Source organism: Cibotium barometz, chromosome 61 (assembly GCF_041138505.1).
Source record: "Cibotium barometz isolate CiBa-2024 chromosome 61, ASM4113850v1, whole genome shotgun sequence".
Classification (NCBI taxonomy): Eukaryota; Viridiplantae; Streptophyta; class Polypodiopsida; order Cyatheales; family Cibotiaceae; genus Cibotium; species Cibotium barometz.
In genome coordinates, this window is record NC_141106.1 from 26,982,676 (window position 1) to 27,002,120 (window position 19,445).

The 19,445-nt window shown below is 45.7% G+C and overlaps 1 protein-coding gene across 9 annotated transcripts in view; it reads right to left on the reverse strand.

Moving 5' to 3' along the window:
• The window catches only part of LOC147604706 (uncharacterized), a 168,878-nt gene that overhangs the window by 121,550 nt on the left and 27,883 nt on the right, over window positions 1-19,445 (reverse strand). For 8 of the 9 annotated variants that reach the window (XM_086794580.1, XM_086794577.1, XM_086794584.1 and 5 more), the window contains 4 exons: window positions 6,941-7,108; window positions 6,515-6,592; window positions 6,225-6,407; window positions 5,933-6,046 (listed from right to left, as the gene is read on the reverse strand). In XM_086794580.1, coding sequence (XP_086650706.1) covers window positions 5,933-6,046; window positions 6,225-6,407; window positions 6,515-6,592; window positions 6,941-7,108 — 543 coding nt within the window. The remainder of the gene's footprint in view (window positions 1-5,932; window positions 6,047-6,224; window positions 6,408-6,514; window positions 6,593-6,940; window positions 7,109-19,445) is intronic. The other variant, XM_086794578.1, reaches the window with a different exon arrangement.

Consider the following 19,445-nt stretch of genomic DNA (forward strand, 5'->3'; position numbering starts at 1 on the left):
CCTCCCTTACCTATGCGAGACATACTTCCGTCTCTAAAGGGGGTCCTTCGTCGACCACGAGATTTGGTCATTCCTACTCGGAGTCCTTATGAGGATTGTCTCTTGGAACATTCAGGGTCTTGGGGGTTTTTTTCCGCGTCGACGGAAACAAATTGTAAAAACCTAGCTTCATTGTGTAGTTACAGGTGGACCTATGGATGTATTGCTCTTGCAAGAGCATAAACTGGACGCTAGCTAGTGTGGGAGATCATGCAAGCTTCTCTCGGGACACACCCAATGAGGTGGACATGAGGGCTTGGTGCATCCTCTTGAAAGAGCGTCTTGGGAGAGGTTTATACCCTCCATTCGTGGCACAGATTGTTGGCATGAGGATGACATTTCAGGGAGACCATCCACTCTTCTTTATTCATGGTCTAACAGGAGAAGGGATACAGGATGTATTTATGCACTGTTAGACAGATTTTATGTGGATGATTGGGTGCTTGACAGAGGGGGCATATTTTATTGCTACAGGCACCTCTAAATAAGATCATTGCCTAGTTGTTTTATGTATTAGAGATCCGAATTGCCATGGATCAACACCCCATGTACACATCCCTAATCATTTGTTTTCAGATGCAAAGCTATCACGTCGTATGCTTGATATTTCGAGATCTCATGATTTCTCACAGGCCTATCAAAGCCTGGCCTCTGCTCTCTGTGATATTAGTGACTTTTATCATACATGTGTCAGAATACGCAACGGAGATGATGACTAAATTTGGAAACACAAGAGCAAGTGCAGAAAAATAGACAGCAATGGAGAGACACACAAGAAGATCCCAAATACAATACAACAATGGCAAGGGGCTGTGGGGCCATTTTATATGGCCCCAAGCATGCAGTCGGCCTGCATCAGGGACAGCCGACAGGACACCAAAAGAGCCCAGGACCTGCACACAGCAGCCGGCCTGCATAAAAAGTTCCACGACCTGTCCAGACCAGTCGGCCAGCTCCAGAATGTGAACACAACCATACTGATGCAGTCAGCCAACAACTGGGTCCTCCTGCCATCACAGGGCAGCCTCTCAGGCCAAGAAAAAATAGAAAAAAATGGGGGAAAAATACGGAGAGTGGGGAAAAATGAGAAAACACCTAATACGGGCGGGCACACCCACAACAGAGGCCCTGGTGTCTGGTACATACAGGAGATGACTTCTAACACCCCCTCTTAGCTCCTAGCTGTGAAACCAACCACAGGGAACTGGGGTGCCGCCTCAGCAAATCCTGAGATAGCGACCTTGTGAAGAGGCCCACCGTACTGTCCTCCGTCGAACAGAACTCTACCAAGATGTCATCAGCAAACGACTGTTCACGAACAAAGTGCCTCTGGATGACCGTGGGTTCCTCCAATGGAAGCCCAATCCTGCCATGCAACCTCTGCAACCTTACCACCTCACAAGCAGCATCACAAGCAGCCCGGTACTCTGCCTCTGTCGACGACAAGGCAAAAGATGAATGCCTCTTACTGCTCCGTAAAACTACTCCTGGGCCTGAAGTAGATCTCCTCATGTCCGGATCTCCTCCCCAATCTGAGTCACTCCAACCGTGGAGTCAGACTCCATCCATCAATCCCCCTCCTGTGTAAAAGAGTCCATGATCCTTCGCATGCCGCAGAAACCACAAGATACGCAATCCTACCTCCCAAAGAGTCATCTGCAACCATGAGCTCAACTGCCTCATCAAGAAGCTCCCGTCCAATCTGGTATCCATCAACCAAATCAATGAACCATTCTGCTTCCGAGTCAAAGAGGCATCATACTGCTCACAAGGATCAACACCTGTTACAGTGGGAAGCCAAGTCTTGGAAACCTGCTGACGACCATGCAAGGCCTTCTAAACCTGTCAACCACCCCCTCTAAATCCGGAACCACAAAGCCTGGAGAGTGCGCAACATCCACCTCCTTCTGCAAGTAATCAACTGCCACCTGCCTGGCTTTCCAAGAGGTCCTCGTGGAAAGAACATCCTCATCTACAGGAGTTTCTTTGTCCCGAATGCTACAAGACATTAGAGCATAGGTCACCTGTAAAGTTTCCTCTGACTGACGAACACAAGAACCACCAACATCAGTACTGAAAAGTTCTTGCCAACTGCTGCCATCATCTGGCAAGCTATCTTCCATCTGGTCCCAAAGAGCCTGAGCCTGCAGCGTATCCACACTTAAGTGGACATTACCAGACTGCCACTCATCACAATCCTAAGGACCTGGGAGAGAGAGTGCTAAAAGCTTGTAAACTCCATTCTCCACTCCACCTTCCCAAACTACCTGGCCTGTTGCCTTGTCCCGGAGAGCAACAAAATGCTCATCGAACTCCACCCGTACGTCAGTCTAGCAAACCTGATACACTAACAACAACAGATGAAAACCAAGTGACAGAACATACAACACCAGGGAGGAATGCTTCCCCCCTCTGCTATCGGGAACTATCTCCAACTTGCCCTCACTGTGAACTGGGATAGTGGATGTATCCCCAGTATGAATGTGACCAGAATACCTGTAAATCTGAACGGGAAGGAGTCATGTGCCTGGAAGCACCACTGTCTAGAATCCACTCCCGAGTATCCGTTGTGGAGAGTCCTCCAACCTCCTCCTTGCCTAAAGAAAATGAAACACCAGTATCCATCACCTCCAAGTGCACAAAAGCCGGAGTCTTCATGATTGCTGCTGAGGAATCTTCACCCTTCTCGGTCTTCCGCTTGGGACACTACCTCCAATAGTGGCCTTTCTCACCACAATCATTACAGGTCCTCTCTGCCTTTAGTTTCTCGCAATCAGCGTCGGACTTCTTCTCAGAAGACTTCTCCGATGAAGCCTTCCCTTTGCCCGTGTTACGGCCTTTCGACCGTTGGCCAGTTAATGCCTCCGAACCTCCGCCCTGTGGAGGGTTCGAAAATCGTTCCTCCTGGTCCAAGACCATGGGCACAAGCTCCTCCCAAGTAATGGCGCTGAGCCTACCACTGGTAATCAAAGACGAGTAAAATGTTGAGTTCTGAGAGGGCAAATGCGACTGCAACGTTATGGCCATGTCCTCTGATAATATCTCCTTCCCAGCCTGGAGAACTTCTTGCTGAAGAGCCTGCAGCTTGTTAATATGCTCCCGCATCGTCGACGACTTTGCAGGGCTCGTAACCCGCATCTGTACTTCCAAGGAAATCCTCTTCATGGGCGATACCCTGTTGTAAGGAGAAGCCAAATGCTACCATATACCTGCGGCCAGCGTCATATGCTTTACATGATTGATTACCTGCGACCATTGACCAGTTAAGGCCTCCGAATTTCCGTCTTGTGGAGGGTTCGAAAATCGTTCCTCCTGGTCCAAGACCATGGTCACAAGCTCCTCCCAAGTAATGGCGCTGAGCCTGCCACTGGTAATCAAAGACAAGTAAAATGTTGAGTACTGAGAGGGCAAATGTGACTGCAACGTTATGGCCATGTCCTCTGATAATATCTCCTTCCCAGAACTTCTTGCTGAAGAGCCTGCAGCTTATTAATATGCTCCCGCATCGTCGACGACTTTGCAGGGCTCGTAACCCGCATTTGTACTTCCAAGGAAATCCTCTTCATGGGCGATACCCTGTTGTAAAGAGAAGCCAAATGCTGCCATATACCTGCGGCCAGCGTCATATGCTTTACATGATTGATTACCTGCGGTGTACAGTTGAGGAAGATAAATGAACGGACCCTAGCGTTGACACGATCCCATTGTTATGCCTCCTGGTCCTTACGAATCGACGGTAACTCCCCTCCTCTACCTCCGGCCGTGGAACCCCAACAACAATGAAATCAGCAAGGTCGTGAGACTCCAGAACAGATTCCATCAACCTTCCATATGCCGTAGTTGTTCTCGTCCAACTGACGGTCGACCGGGAACGTAGGGAGTGTAGGGATCTTCACATGCCTCTCGGCCATCTCTAACAAATCTACCATTGCGGGGATGTACTCTGAAAAAAGGGTGGTTGGGTGGGAACTCAGAAGAACTTACAACTACAGGTGACTGTCCAGCAAATCAGCCCGTCGTCCTCTTGCTTCTCCTCTTCCCAAACAGTCCCTAACAGTCCACCAATCAGCAACACAACAATCCCCCTCTTGCTAACACAAATCCCAAGAACTATCAAGAGCCTAGGGCTCTGATACCATGTCAGAATGCGCAACTGAAGACTAACACATGTAGGAGATACATCACCATCGAGCTCCACGAACACCCCGAACGGGCACTGTAGCATCCCTCCACCGGGCTCCCATCTCCCGGTGAGCTGCCTCCCAAAACACCGGCCAGAGGAGATGATTATGACAAGGTGCCACTCTAGCCTATATATGGCTCTTCATGGCCCCAAGCATGCAGTCGGCCTGCATCAGGGACAACCGACAGGACACCAAAAGAGCCCACGACCTATACACAGCGGTCGGCCTGCATAAAAAGGTCCACGACCTGTCCAGACCAGTCGGCCAGCTCCAGAATGTGAACATAAGCATACTGATGCAGTCGGCCAGCGTCCTCCTGCCATCACAAGGCAGCCTCCCAGGCCAAGGAAAAATAGGAAAAAATGGGGGCAAAATACGGAGAGTAGGGAAAAATGAGAAAACACCTAATACGGGCGGGCACACCCACAACAAAGGCCCTGGTGTCTAGTAAAGACAGGAGATGACTTCTAACAACATGTGCCCAGTCTAAGAGGCAAGAGGCCTTGGATTTAGAAAGGACTATTAGACGTAGAATGGCTGCCTTACAGAAAGAGCACGAGAAACATTCTCATGCTCAACGGGTTGCAGATTCTTTATGTATTGTTAGGGCAGAACTTCATCACTCTCTTGAGCAGCGCGCGGAGTACCGTTTCCATGCCCAGGAATCCTTTTGGACACAGATGGGTGGCACTGGGCAGATGCAACAAACATTTCTTTGCTACTCACGGCCCATCTCATGCCAGAGATAGTGTCAGGCAGTTATAGGATTCACATGGCACTCTTCACTCAGATCCTTTTATGGTTAGACAGATTGCCACTGATTTCTATCGCCAGCTTGTTAGTGCTGAGCTGCACTCTGATTTGAGACACAAGGCACAGAGGAAGGTTTGGAATGCATTGCCACATTTGATCACTCAGGAGATGTGTGCCACTCTGGATGCCCCTTTTGCTATGCAGGAGTTTAGTCATGCTCTTCATGCCTTACCTCATGGTAAGTGTCCAAGGGAGGATGGACTCTCCTCTATTTTTTTCATTACTTTTTGGGATGAGATTGGAGGTGAGATCACATCGGCTCTCCAAGAGATGTGGGACACAGGTTCTATGCCTTCTTCTCTCACTGAGGGGCTTATTTATCTTATTCCTAAGAGTGGGGATAAGACATTGATTGGCCAGTGGAGACCTATCACCCTACTTGGGACTGCATATAAGATTCTTGCTAAGGCAGTGAGCATAGATTGCAGCCAATCTTGCAAGATGTCATTCATGATACTCAGAATGGATTCTTACACGGCAAGAGCATCTTTGATAACATTTTCTCATTTTGGGAGACCGTCGAATGGGCTAAAGTGAGCAATCAACCCTTTGCCATTCTACTCTTCGATTTTGAGAAGGCCTATGATAGAGTGGATTGGGACTTCCTTGAGGGTACTCTTAGCCATATGGGCTTCTCTCAGAGATGGATCAAGGGAGTTTCGTGCATGTATCATGATGCCCATAGTAGTGTGCTCGCTTGTGGTGATTGAGGAGAGCGGTTGTAGATTTCTCACTCAGTACGACAGGGTCGCCGCCCTTTAGACCCATTAACACCTCTTTCCCCTCCCTTGAGACTACATGAAAGATATGTATGTACATCATAATATATAGCTTTGAGGATAATGAAACCAGATTTATGCAGATTTTAAACATTGGATCTTTATGTGAGAACAAACCAGCTCAGAGCTTAGATGTTGAAGCTTAGAGGACGAATCTTTAGTTTCCTCTGACAACAACTGCCTCAAGTGATTCCTTTCTATAGCAATGTTCTTGAGAAAAATCTCTGCAATCTGAAAAACTATAAACTATCAGCTTCTTTACACATTTTTGCCACATATTTCTCCTTTGCATATTTTATCAAAGTCTTGAACGTAGAATTACCACTTTCCAAATGTTGAAGATCCTTTCTTGGTTTTTTGAGATAAAATGAAAGAAACACATAAGGGGAGTTGATAAAGTTTGCTTGACCTGTTGTGAAAACTTTGCTACAGCTAATGCTTCCTTTAAAGCCACCATCTCTTCTTTCGCAGAAACAACACTTTCCAGTACATTTTGGTGAAGTGGAGCAGAGTGTAGGTTTCCATTTGCTTTCATCATCATTTCCATCTTCATGATTCCATCTTTGTATCTCAAAATCTCTGTATCTTTTTCCTTCCATCAAAAGCATCATGAATTTCTTAAAAGCATCTCAGAAGTACAAAATAAAAAGGTAAAAGTTTTCAAGATAATTTGGGACTAAATTTCAGCCAGATTGGCACCTTTATTTCAGTTTGGAGTTGGAAAATTCTCTGGTCTTTTTCTGTCCCAAAATTAGTTTCTTCCTGTTTTCCACATTCCTTCTCACTAAGCAAAGCCAGATACTTATCGTTATTACTAAATTTAACATTTTCCTCACAATAGGTGCCATCAGATTTATCTCGCCCTTCTTTGACTTGTTTTTGATTTCAAACAGATCATGTAAAGAGTTTGAACAAAACACATGCAGTGAAGCAATTCCTTCACAGTATATGAGGAGCCCAAGAATGACGTTTTTGAAATTGATACAAAAACTGGTATGCATGATTAGAATGATAATATGTCAGTGTGACATCTCCTTGAAGCCTGCATTTTGCACAACTAATACTTCAAAAGCTAATGGCCTTCAAAAAATGAGATTCTGAACACAATGCAGTGAAATAGCATGCCTCAATGAAAGCTTTCTCCTTATCGGCTTCCCCAGAAGTGTCTGTTTGTGTGCATACAGATTTCTTAGGTATTAACTTTTCCAAGCTTCTTTCTCCCAAGCCAAATGTTTCTATGCAAGCATCTTTGATTGATGCTCCTGATGACTTGTGATCACTGTCATGTGTTCCCTTCATAACACATCAAGTTCACATCAGATTGAATGTCCTCAAAAAATGAAATAAAAAAGGCTACCTAGATTTCAATCATTACCTGCATAACATCAAAGAATGTAGCATGAAAAGGCATTGTTAGAAAACTATGTTTGAAGGCATACAATTTCTAACCTATCTGCAAAGACCAGATTACTTGAGTCAAAACAAAACCATGAATCAAACACAACAATCAGATGAAGAGGCCAAGAAGGTGACAAATGATCGTACCACCAGATCATTATAAATAACCTGCATTTTATTGATTGGCAGAGTTTGCATACATGATACATAGCTTTAAGGACCATCGGCATTCTTTTGTGAGGGGTATATTGATTTTATTGGAAAACATGAAAGACAAACATAGGCATCATACAGGAAGATGAGGATTGGCTCCCCCAGCAGGGGGTACTTGGGCACCAGAGATTCGCTGGATCTTCATAGAGATGAGGAGGACAGGCCTCAGTAGAGGATGGGAGGACAGATTTGAGCATCCTGAGAGCTTGGGAGCTGCTGAGACCGGGGCTCTCTCAGCGACCTCCTTCTTGTGTTGAGGAGCGGGCCAGACAGCCGCTCATCTGGAGCCCAATGGTTCGCACAGAGCAGGGTCATATGCTGGGTTCTCGGCCTCGTCTAGCCTGGGGACCGTTAGCGGCAGGCCCAGCACGTAGTTTTGGAGACTCGCAAGCCTTCTGCAGTCTCCCAGAGGAGATCCAGGTGGAGAGGCTGAGTCACTTCAGAGGGGGGTTGATTATGAGGGATGATATTCAGGAGGCCCTCACAGAGGAGTGGTTCACGCCTTTCGAGCCAGTGACCCCACGGTGGATGGGAGCCTTTACACAGTTGGAGATCCTGATTGCTGTCAGAGCTTGCACTGAGGATGGCAGATGCCTCTACTATGATATTCAAGATGAGGGCAGACTTCAGAGAGAGGAGATGGAGTCGCCTTTGGTTGCAAAGTGCACCTTTCAGAGGATACGGGTTGTGGCCGCCGCTTCTCGGAAGTGGCATATTGACCCCGACCCTGCTGATGTGCTCCCGGATTGGCGCATATGGGCATATGCAGCGCGCCCCTTGGCCCGGCTACAGTGGGACCCTGGGGAGTACGAGTGGCATGATCCTTATGCATCCCTTGAGGCCACAGAGATCACCTTTTTCCAGTATACTGTTCGGCTGGGGCGGCATATTTTGACGGCGAGGAGGATGGTCTCTCCAGCTGCAGCGGGGCATTGGCGGCTACAGGGACTCTCACACGAGTTCCTGGAGGATTTTTGGGCTCGGCTCTGGGCTAGTCGACAGGCCCGCAGGATCTCGACTTTCCAGTGGTTGGTCGCCCACAGGGGCTCAGCAGCTGGCACCTGGCTTGTTTACAACAGTCTTCCGGCGGCCTGCGTCCGATGCAGCCACCCTATGGAGACACAGAGACATTGCCTTTGGGATTGCCCTCAGGCGCAGCAGATTTGGCTACGGATGCTGCGTATTCTGGCCCCCCTCTCTCCAGAGGGTATGTTTACGTGGGGTGCCGCTGCTTGGTCGACTTCGTCAGGGCCTGCTATGGGCTATGAGATGGAGCAGGACAATCAGGCCATCATATTCATTAGGGGTCAGCCTCGCCTGGTTCCAGCACCGGATTTCTCGTCCGCCAGCTGGACACAGGAGAGGGATTAGCCTCACCATCTGGTTCACCTTGAGGGCCCGGTGTTTCACGGCCTTTGAGGGGAGACTGGAGCCACCAGCAGAGACTGTACGGGGGATTTGGCAGGAGTTGATACACACCCTGCGAGGACAGTATGACCGCATCCGAGGCGACTCGGATGAGGCCATCTTGAGGCGCCAGGCTTTTCACACCACCTGGCGCGCAGAGGCCCCTTCTACACCTTACACACGGGATCCCCCCGTTGGCATTACAAGCCACCTGTTTGGCTTCCCCCCCCCCCCCCCCCCCCCCCCCCATTGTATGATTTAGCCTTCAGTCCTCTGTACTGATGCTTGTATTTTGCAGCACCTAGGGAGAGTCTCCCGGGCTGCCTTGTTGTATTCACTGCTCTGTTTCTCTCATGAGCAGGAGAGATCTTTTGTAGCCCTACGGGCGTTTTTTATTTAACTAATGAAAGGATCTTTTCTCGGAAAAAAAAAGGAAGATGAGGATTGTATAGGAACTTTTTATGAATGCATAGAGGGCTGGCAAGGACAGGACTTGTGAGCACCTGCTTCTCTTAAAATTCAAGGACAGTCAAACAAACATGCCTTGACTTTTTGAAGAAGCACACATATACATTGGAGAGAACGTCACCACATTATAGTGAAGCATCGTAAGTCGGATGGTCCACATAAGGGCAGCCAAGGAACAAGGAAAGTGAACAGCCTATAGGGATGGACGAGTCATCATTACAAAGCACCACCCTGCATGGGGGCATGGTCTATGAGACCATGCATGTCCAATATAGATAGGTGTAGGCTCCTCCACTGAAATATCCATATCAATCATGAGACGACGCAACCAGACACACTCCACGGTAGTAGTGTAGGCTGCTCTGTACTCTGCCTCACAAGACGAAGTGGCCACTGTGGTCTGTTTCTTGCTTAGCCAAGAAATACATGAAGAGCCAAGAAAGAAACAATTTACACTAGTGGAATGTCTGGTATCAAAATCACCAGCCCAATCTGAATCGCTGTAAGCATATAACTGCATGTCACCCCCCTCAAGATAAAGCAATCCAAGAGACAAGGTACCCTGCAAATACCGAAATACACGCTTCACAACTTGCCAATGTGACAATCGTGGGCTGTGCATGAATCTGCTCAACTGAGATACGGCATACTGAATATCTGGCCGTGTAGTACACAAGTAAATAAGGCACCCAACAGCCTGAGCATATGTAGTGGCATCAAATAAAATACTGTCATCTTGTAGTGACAGTTTCATCCCAGGCTCCATAGGAGTGCTAATAGGCTTGAAAACCTTAAATTTAAACTTCTCCAGAAGTTTAGCAACATACCGAGATTGCAACAACCCAATGCCTCTGTTATCCTGCACAAATTGTATGCCCAAATAGTAGTGTACGAGCCCCAACTCAGACATGTCAAATGTCTGTTTGCAGTATCTCTTTAAAAGCTGCAATTTTGTCATCATTTGATCCCATGAGCAAAAGATCATCTACATAAAGACTGATGACCAGCAGATCTTTCTCTTCTTTCTTTACATACAAAGTGGCTTCTGATGGACTGTTCACAAAGCCTTGAGTGAGCAGGAAAGCATCTATCTTTGCATACCAAGCTCGTGGAGCTTGTTTCAAACCATACAAGGCCTTTTTCAGCCTGCATACTTTCCCTTCATGACCATGTTCTGCAAAACCTATGGGCTGATGTACATAAACTTCCTCCTCGAGGTTTCCATGTAGGAAAGCAGTCTTGATGTCCAACTGGTGAACAACCCAACCACGATGTGCAGCCAATGCAATAACACACCTAAGTGTCGAAATACGGGATGTAGGAGCAAATGTCTCCTCATAATCAATACCCTTCTTCTCTGCATAGCCCTTTGCAACTAGACGGGCTTTGTACCTGTCAATGGATCCATCTGCATGTCTTTTCAACTTATAGACTCACTTAGTACCAATAGCTTTCTTGCCTTTGGGCAGATCAACCAAATCCCATGTTTGATTCTTTTTAATAGAATCAAGTTCATCCTGCATGGCTTTGTTCCAATGCACATTGTCTCGTGCATCCACAAATGAATCAGGCTCATCATCATCCTGTAAACTGGCTGCCATAACCATATTCAAATCCATGATGTGTGCATGCTCATTGGTCCATGTCTCCCTACGAGTACGGCCAGCAAGAGGACCCTCTAGATGGCTGTCCTGTAATGTCCTCAAATACCATCTAGGTATGTGTCTGACCTGTGGAGCCTGCTGCCCCATATTTGGCTCAACTACTGGCTCAATAGCCTGCTGAATTTCTGCACCATCTTCATGATTAGCTGGCTGTCCTGTACCCTCATGGGTTGGATCACCAACTGTGGAATGAAACTCCATAGGTAGTAGACCTTCAAACACATCATTTTCAGCCTGATTTACATCATAACCAGCCATGGATATTTCTGATTTTTCATCAAAAATCACATCCCGACTAGTGAATATCTTCTTGGATAGTGGGTCATATAACCGGTAGCCCTTGCTCTCACGGCTATACCCAACAAAAATACATTTTGTGGCTTTATCATCCAACTTCCTCCTCAACTCTTTGGGTATGTGTGCATATGCAAGACACCCAAAAGTACGAAAATGTGATACCGAAGGCTTGCGGCCATGCCAAGCCTCAAAAGGAGTAATGGAAACCAATGCCTTTGTGGGACATCGATTTAAAATATGACAATCACACATAGCAGCTTCCACCCAAAAGATATGTGGTAGCTTCTTTGCCTTTAACATACATCTGGCCATCTCCATGAGTGACCGATTCTTCCTTTCTGCAACCCCATTCTGCTGTGGAGTATAAGGAGTAGTATACTGATGTTTGATACCTCTACACTCAAGAAAGGAATTCAACATGTGTGACACATATTCCCCCCCTCGGTCAGAACGGAGAGTCTTAACCTTGCATCCTGACTCTGTTTCAGCAAGTGCTACAAAGGCCAAAAATGCATCATATACCTGTGATTTCTGTGTCAACGGATAGACCAAGCATATACGAGAGAAGTCATCAATAAATGTAGCAAAATAGAAGCAACCTCCTAATGACTTCGTCTGCATGGGACCACAAAGATCACTGTGTATAAGCTGCAACTTTGCAGTTGCTCGTAGAGCCTGATCACGTGGGAAGGAAAACCGATGCATTTTTCCCAAAATACATCCTTCACATATGTGATCTGGAGGATTCTCCATAAGAGGTAGGTCTGTCAACATGTTATGTCGCTGCATAAGCATAAGACTACCAAAATTTACATGCCCCATGCGAGCATGCCATAACTCCGGATCAACCATAGCTGGAGTAAGAGTGAATGCATTATAAGCAGACTGATCCACTGGCTGAAATGCATCCAACTGATAAAGTCCATGACATAATGTACCAATAAGCATCAAGGTCAAAGCATTAGCTTTGTCTCTGACCATGCATTTGTCATCATCAAAGTGGACTTGCATACCACACTGTGCTAAAGAAGAAATGGACAACAAATTCTTCTTTATCCCTGGTACATATAAGGCATCTGTAAGGCGAAGAATAGAGCCATCAATGGCTGTGAGCTGAATCTCCCCAATGCCACGATCTGGATATGAAGCATTATTGGCACACTGAACAGTTTTGCCAACAGGGGCAGGGCCTACATGACAAAACAAATCCCTGCGAGATGTGATATGCTTTGAAGCACCACTACCAAAATACCAAGTACATGCATGCTCTGTCACACTGAGTGCCTGTGAAGACCAAGAGGCATCATAGCTGCATGTGTAGAAAAAGTAATCCCTGTCCTCAACAAAAGAAGCAGTCTCCGGAGGAGCTTTAGAGGCATCATTTACAAACATTCCAGATTCCTTTGCCTTCTCTTTGGCAATCCTCTTCCTACACTCTGTGATGTAGTGACCTGGCTTCTTACAGTAATGGCATTTGCCCTTCTTCTTGGGCTGTCCATCACCTTTCTAGACAAGTACGTGAACACATCACTCTGCTATTGATTTGCCATTATGCTAGTGCACAATGCTGTACCTGTGTATCAAAAAACCCAAAAGCAATAACCCTGAAAGCAACTGTACTCCACTGAATACAGCTGACCCAGATATGCCTGCACTTTCAATCCTCTGAATGTGCAACACAATGCGCCACTGACTGAGTAGAGCAACAAAAATGGCTCACACAGTGCCAAAATGCCCAAAAATGCCCAAAATTACTGCACCCAAAACCTTGCAAAAAACCTGTAGAGATTTCTTTGCAAGAAAATCTGCCTGTATCTGCCAGAAAATTTTCACAGAGAAAATGCCCAAATTTCAAAACTTGTAAAGCTTACCACAAATGTGATTTTGCAGGTACAGGCGGCTGTAGACTGTACGGAACTAGTATACGGTACAGTGCAGGTACAGGTCGACTGCACGGCGGATGTACGGCGACTGTACAGTGCAGGTACACGTAGCAGGTAGGTACTGTACGAAAACAGCAGTCGACAGGTTGGCAGCAGGTACTGTACGGAGCTGGGCGAGCAGTTGACAGCGAGTGTAGGTCGCCTGCAGGTACTGTACGGGTACTGGACGACTGTGTACAGAGCAAAGCAGGCGCTTGGTTGTACGAACAGCTGAAGGCAATAGCTGATAGCGAACTTGCACGGTGCTGTGTACGGAACAGTAGCTGGTCGACTAATGTACGGAGCAGAGTACGGAACAGGACATGCGCCTGTACGGAGTGTACGGCTGAAGGCGACTGCCTGTACGTGACTGCAGCTGTAGGTGACTAATTGTACGGGCAGTTGATGGCGACTGACTGAGGAGCTGCATCTGAACTGGAAACAGGCGAACTGATGGCTATGGCCTGTACGGACAGCTAGGCTAACCTGCTCTGATACCAAATGAAGGAGCTCAACTGTTAGGGTTAGGGTTTGGAAGGTACTTCAGCAAGAAACGTGAGTGACAGAGAGAGGAACACGACTTCTCTTGTATTGAGTAGTTATAAAATGAAGTACAATAGCCACATAAAGATGTGACCTAAAAGTTGTGTTCACATGGTCCGGCCATTAAGTGTGCCATGTGGACCAAATCACTTATAAACCATAATAAGTGAAACTAAGCTAAAACTGGGGAAAAAAACCTCCACTAACTGAAGTAAAAAGTGCCCCAGTAATCTACTGATGATCACTAGCACTCCTCTGGGTGCATACACAGCATAAAACCCAACATTTTGGGCTGGATAAAATACCCTCATGGGTATATTTTCACACACCCCCTCTCAGACCAAAAGGGGATCATGAGAGAAGATGAGGGGAAAAAAAAATTTGGTTGTCGAAGATGAAGATCATGTGCTTTGAGACCAGAGTAGAGGCTTTTGAGTTTGGGAAGTAGTAGAACTATGCCACAATGCAAGAGGTTTTCACATGCATGAACGCCCATTTTTGGGTTTTCATTCACATATGTGTCCCAAATGTTAAAATTACAACAATGTGATGAGCTATGGTGGATCAAATGCTAGAATCAACATCATTAACAAAGAGATTAGACGATAATTAAGACGTGATTAGTGAGCAATTAACTGATAGCTTAGTGTAGGCATGGATAATCAAAAACCAGCAAGCTCTCATTAGGCCAATGCCTCAACTCATAGAGTTTTTACATCCAAGCATCTAATCCCACTGATTTCTCCTTGATTCACTCCACCTCTTTTGCTTGATTCTCTCCACCTCTCCCAGAATATCTCCACACCTCCTACCCTTTATTCTCTCCCAGTAGATTCTTCTCACCTTTTCACAGGTTCTCTCACATTTACAGATTCTCTTTTACAGCCTCTAGCTAAGGGCTTGTTCCCGCACACACTCTATTCACTTCTATATTTCAACACCTCCCCTCAAGTGAATACTCCTAGCACACCTGGACCCTATACCAAGTTTCCCTCTTACTTGATAGTCCGCGACCAATGCCTCAAGTCCCTAAACTCATAGTCCTTGACACTCTCTCTCTCTCTATGTGTCCAAGGCTACTATAAGTGCCTGTGACCTTGACTAAAGTGCTCACACATACATCTACCACATGGCCTACATCATCGGTGGCTCAGAGGTGATTTTACTCTGTTGGGGCAGGTTACATTGGATTGTGAGGTTTCTCTCTCTCTCTCTCTCTCTCTCTCTCTCTCTCTCTCTCTCTCAGAAAAGATGATCCGACTCCACTTCCTTAGGAGCCTCCATGAAGTTTGCCGATGTCGTTCTTTCTCCACTGGGTTTGCTGTAGCAGTCTCTTGCCATGTGTCCTGGCTTTCCACAGTTGTGGCAAGTAAAGATCCTTCCTCCTACTCTGTCTCTTCCTCGTCCTCGTCCTCGAGAGAATCCTTCTCGGGTAAAGAATGCTTTTTCTTCTCCTGCTGTTGAGTCGAGCCATTTCTTCTCTTTGCCTCTGCTCTCTTGCTCTAGTAGAGCTCCTTCTATCTCGTGTAGCTTCAATTCAGATACATTCTTTAGTGTTGCTACAATATTTTCATATTCACCTTTGTCCACACTCTTCAGAAGCACTGCTAGTGCCTCATCATCTTCTACCTTTTTGCCAATAGCTGCCAATTGTTGCTTAATGCTTTTATATTTGTTCAAGTGTGTTATTAAAGGTTCACTTTCCTTCATATCCAATTTGTAGAATTGCATTAACAGATTTATCTTTGAATTTTTAGCTTGTGTGCCAAATAATTTATTGAGTTCATCCCATGCATCTTTTGCCCATTGTATCCCTGTGATGTGATGAATGATTTCATCATTTAAACTCAGTGCAATAAGTCCCAATGCTTTTTCATTCCTGCTCTTCCACTCATTTTCCCCTCTCACCTCTAGGCATTCATCTCTTCCCTCAACTAGCCCCCATAGATTTTTCCTCATGAGCAGATACATGGTTTTTGTCTGCCATGTGTAAAACTGCTCCCCATTAAATTTGGCTATCTCTTGTGCTGTACTCATGATGATGTGAAGAGGGTCTTACCTCTTGATCCAATTTCAAGATTCAAGGGCAGTGTCTACTCTTTTTACAACTCAATCTGGTGTTTAGGAGATGATTACAACAAATTGATCAGCATAAAATCACCAAAAATTACATTAAATCAAGGGTAACCAATTTGTACGGAATGGTTGGAGTATCAAACCATCTCCAAATTGCAATCTGAAGTTATAGGGATCTGTATCAGATACCTAATGGTAAATTTGAATCCTCAATTGCACCAAAATACAATGATTAGCATTGATTAATCATTGATTAGCAAATTAATCCTCTGTTTTGTGTGCAGAAAACAGAGTATGCGGGGAGCCCAGATCTGAGGCCTTAGAGTTCAAATGAGCTCAAATCCTTTCAAGGCCATCAATAGCAATTAGTCTAGTAGAGGATTAAGCCAAGAAACACAAGATTTGACCAAACATTGCATGCTTAATCTCTGTTTTACCAAAGTCACCTACAGATTTGATGAAGAGCTTGGATCTCACTGTAGACTTGATCAAATCAAATTCGGACTTCACCAGCTTGTAGAGCATGCTTGAAAACCCCCAGGCCTAGCTGGAATTAGACCAGTTTGAAGCGGGTACGTCGCATGGAGCTTTTTCCCAAAATATTTAAGCGCCTGCAAATCGCGTTGCCGCCGCCGTTCTACGCTGAATTCCCCCGATTCCTTTGAGCTGTGTGTAGGCCCTTGCGTCTAGTATGAGTCTCTAAAAGGGCTGGGGCAATGGTTATGTGTGAAGGGAGAGAGAGCTCCTCCACCAGCTTTGGGTACAGGAGGCTTGTTGAAAAATGACTAAAATTTTTGATTATCTACTAATCCTAATTAATTAGGTGATTAGCAAGATAATGAGCTATAAATTTGATGGATTCTAAGCTAGGCTCTGATACCATATTAAAATTACAGCAATGTGATGAGCTATGGTGGTTCAAATGCTAGAATCAACATCATTAACAAAGAGATTTAACAAAGAGATTAGACGATAATTAAGACGTGATTAGTGAGCAATTAATTGATAGCTTAGTGTAGGCATGGATAATCAAAAACCAGCAAGCTCTCATTAGGCCAATGCCTCAACTCATAGAGTTTACATCCAAGCATCTAATTCCACTGATTTCTCCTTGATTCACTCCACCTCTTTTGCTTGATTCTCTACACCTCTCCCAAAATATCTCCACACCTTCTAAATCTCCTCATGCTATCCTTTATTCTCTCCCAGTAGATTCTTCTCACCTTTTCACAGGTTCTCTCACATTTACAGATTCTCTTTTACAGCCTCTAGCCAAGGGCTTGTTCCCGCACACACCCTATTCATTTGTATATTTCAACACCAAATACAAAAACAGAATGCTATGCATAGGGAATGGAAGATGGAAAAAATGCAATGCAGTGGGTTTTCACATAAGCCGTGCCCTCATGGGGTTTTCACTGACTCGTGAGCCCGATACAATGATAAAAAAATGTGAAAGGAGAGGAAGATCCCCCTCTTAATATGCGGAGGGTGATGGTGGAGGACCGATGCCGATCCGGTCGCGAAGACGCTCGAGGATAGGCCAGTTGACGGACTTTGTAAGGATGTCTGCATGGTTGTCCGTCGTAGGAATGTACTAGAGTCGGATGGTACCAAGCTCAACCTGTTCCTTGGTAAAATGAAAATGGACACCCACATGCTTGGTACGGTTAGAAAATATAGGATTACCAGCAAGGGCAATCGCACTCTACCTGTCGACAAAGATGATAGAAGCGGTGTCAATGGGAACACGCATCTCCCTAAGAAGCTGTCAAAGATACATAGCCTCAATGGTGGCGTCATAGAGGGCCCGGTATTTGGCCTTAGCGGAAGAACCTGCAATGGTATCTTGCTTCTTGCTAGAACAAGAGAAAGGGGCAGATCCGAGGGAGTACAAATAACTACCATGAGAACGTCGAGAATCGAAATCATCGGCCAGTCGGAGTCTGTGTAACCATGCCATAGTCACATGAAAACACGTTTCTAGAGTAAGAAACCCCAAAACCCCGAAACGTTTCGAAACGTTTCAGAAACTCCTAATTTTTTTGGTTTCTCAAAAAAAAATTGTTTCTCAAAATATTAAAAGTTCCTATTGTTTGGAACTTTAGCAATGCAAAATTATATAGAAAAAAAAACCGAAACGTTTTGCTCCGAAACCCCGAAACGTTTCTGGTGACTATGAACCACGCAAGGTGATCCCACAACTGTAGTGAAGTCCATACAAATAGGTACCTGCTAGATAGCGAACAACCCTCATTGTTGAACTCCAATGTGGGCCCTTAGGAGCATTGAAATACTCACTTAAAATGGATGTACTTCCTTTGATAGTTTGATGGTGGGATCCAATAGAGTAGCCACAGGGATAGCACCATCAAGAAAGTAGGAAGTAATGAGTTGGGACAGTACTTCTGTTGGGACACAAAAATACCATCAGGATGTTGGACCACCTCCATGCCAAGGAAATATGAGAGGAGACCGAGATCAATCATCTCAAAAGTTCATCTAAGCTTAGTCATGATATCAGCCATTTTGGCTTGATGTGAACTAGAAATAATGAGATCATCAACATACAGCACTAAGTAGCAAACCATCCCCTGATCAGTGTGAATATAGATATTGGGGTCACAATGAGATGATTGAAAACCTTGGCTGCGAAAAAATTCATCGATGCGATGATACCACGCTCGGAGGGCTTACTTAAGCCCATAAAGAGATTTATGCAAGCGAAAGACTTTGTCCTCAAACCCGGGGAGCGAGAAGCCCGGAGGTTGGTCAACGTAGACCTCCTCTTCGAGAATGCCATTTAAAAAAGCACTCTTAACATCCATCTGATAGACTGGCCATTTGTGGTGAGCAGCCAGATTAAGTAAAAGATGGATTGTTGTCATTCGAGCAATGGGTGCAAAGGTCTCGTCGAAATCAATGCCTTCTTTCTAGCAAAAGCCTTGCACAACAAGCCGGGCTTTGTATTTGTCCAAGGTACCATCGGCTTTAAATTTGGTGCAGAAGATCCATTTGGTTCCAATGACCTTCTTATGACGAGGGCGATCCACAAGCAAAGAGGGCTGCTGTCCCGTGATAATGCAGATGGAGAAGGCCACGATCCGAGGCAGATGGTAGGCTGCCGTCTTGAAGAAGTGAGCAGAGAGGGCTGCCATCCCGATATTGAGGTCAAAGGAGCAAAAGGGCTGCTGTCCCAAAAAACGCAGATAACGGTGCTGAAGGGAACCTGATGAAAGCGCCGATATAAGTCTGAAGATAAAACGCTGATGTCAGCCCAGATGTAAGCACTGAAGAGAGGCTGAAGTAAGGCTGATGTCAGCCCAGATGTAAACGCTGAGGACACCCCTGGTGTAGGCGATGTAAACAGGACCTGATGTAGGCAGCGGTATATTTCCCTAGAGTGAAACCTTGTGTTACCACTTTAGTGTGCCTGGCCAACCAAGTTTGCAACAGGTATGCTAAAATTTCTTCGATCCTGCTGGGGACTCCCACGAACATCAGGAGCAACTCCGGAAGGAATTGCAGGCAGCCAAGCTAGATATCACAGAGAGGGTGGAAGCCACCAAATCAGAAATCATAGAGGGGTTTGTCAACAAGGTAGAAGCCACTAAATCAGAGATCAAGGCAGAAAATGCCAGG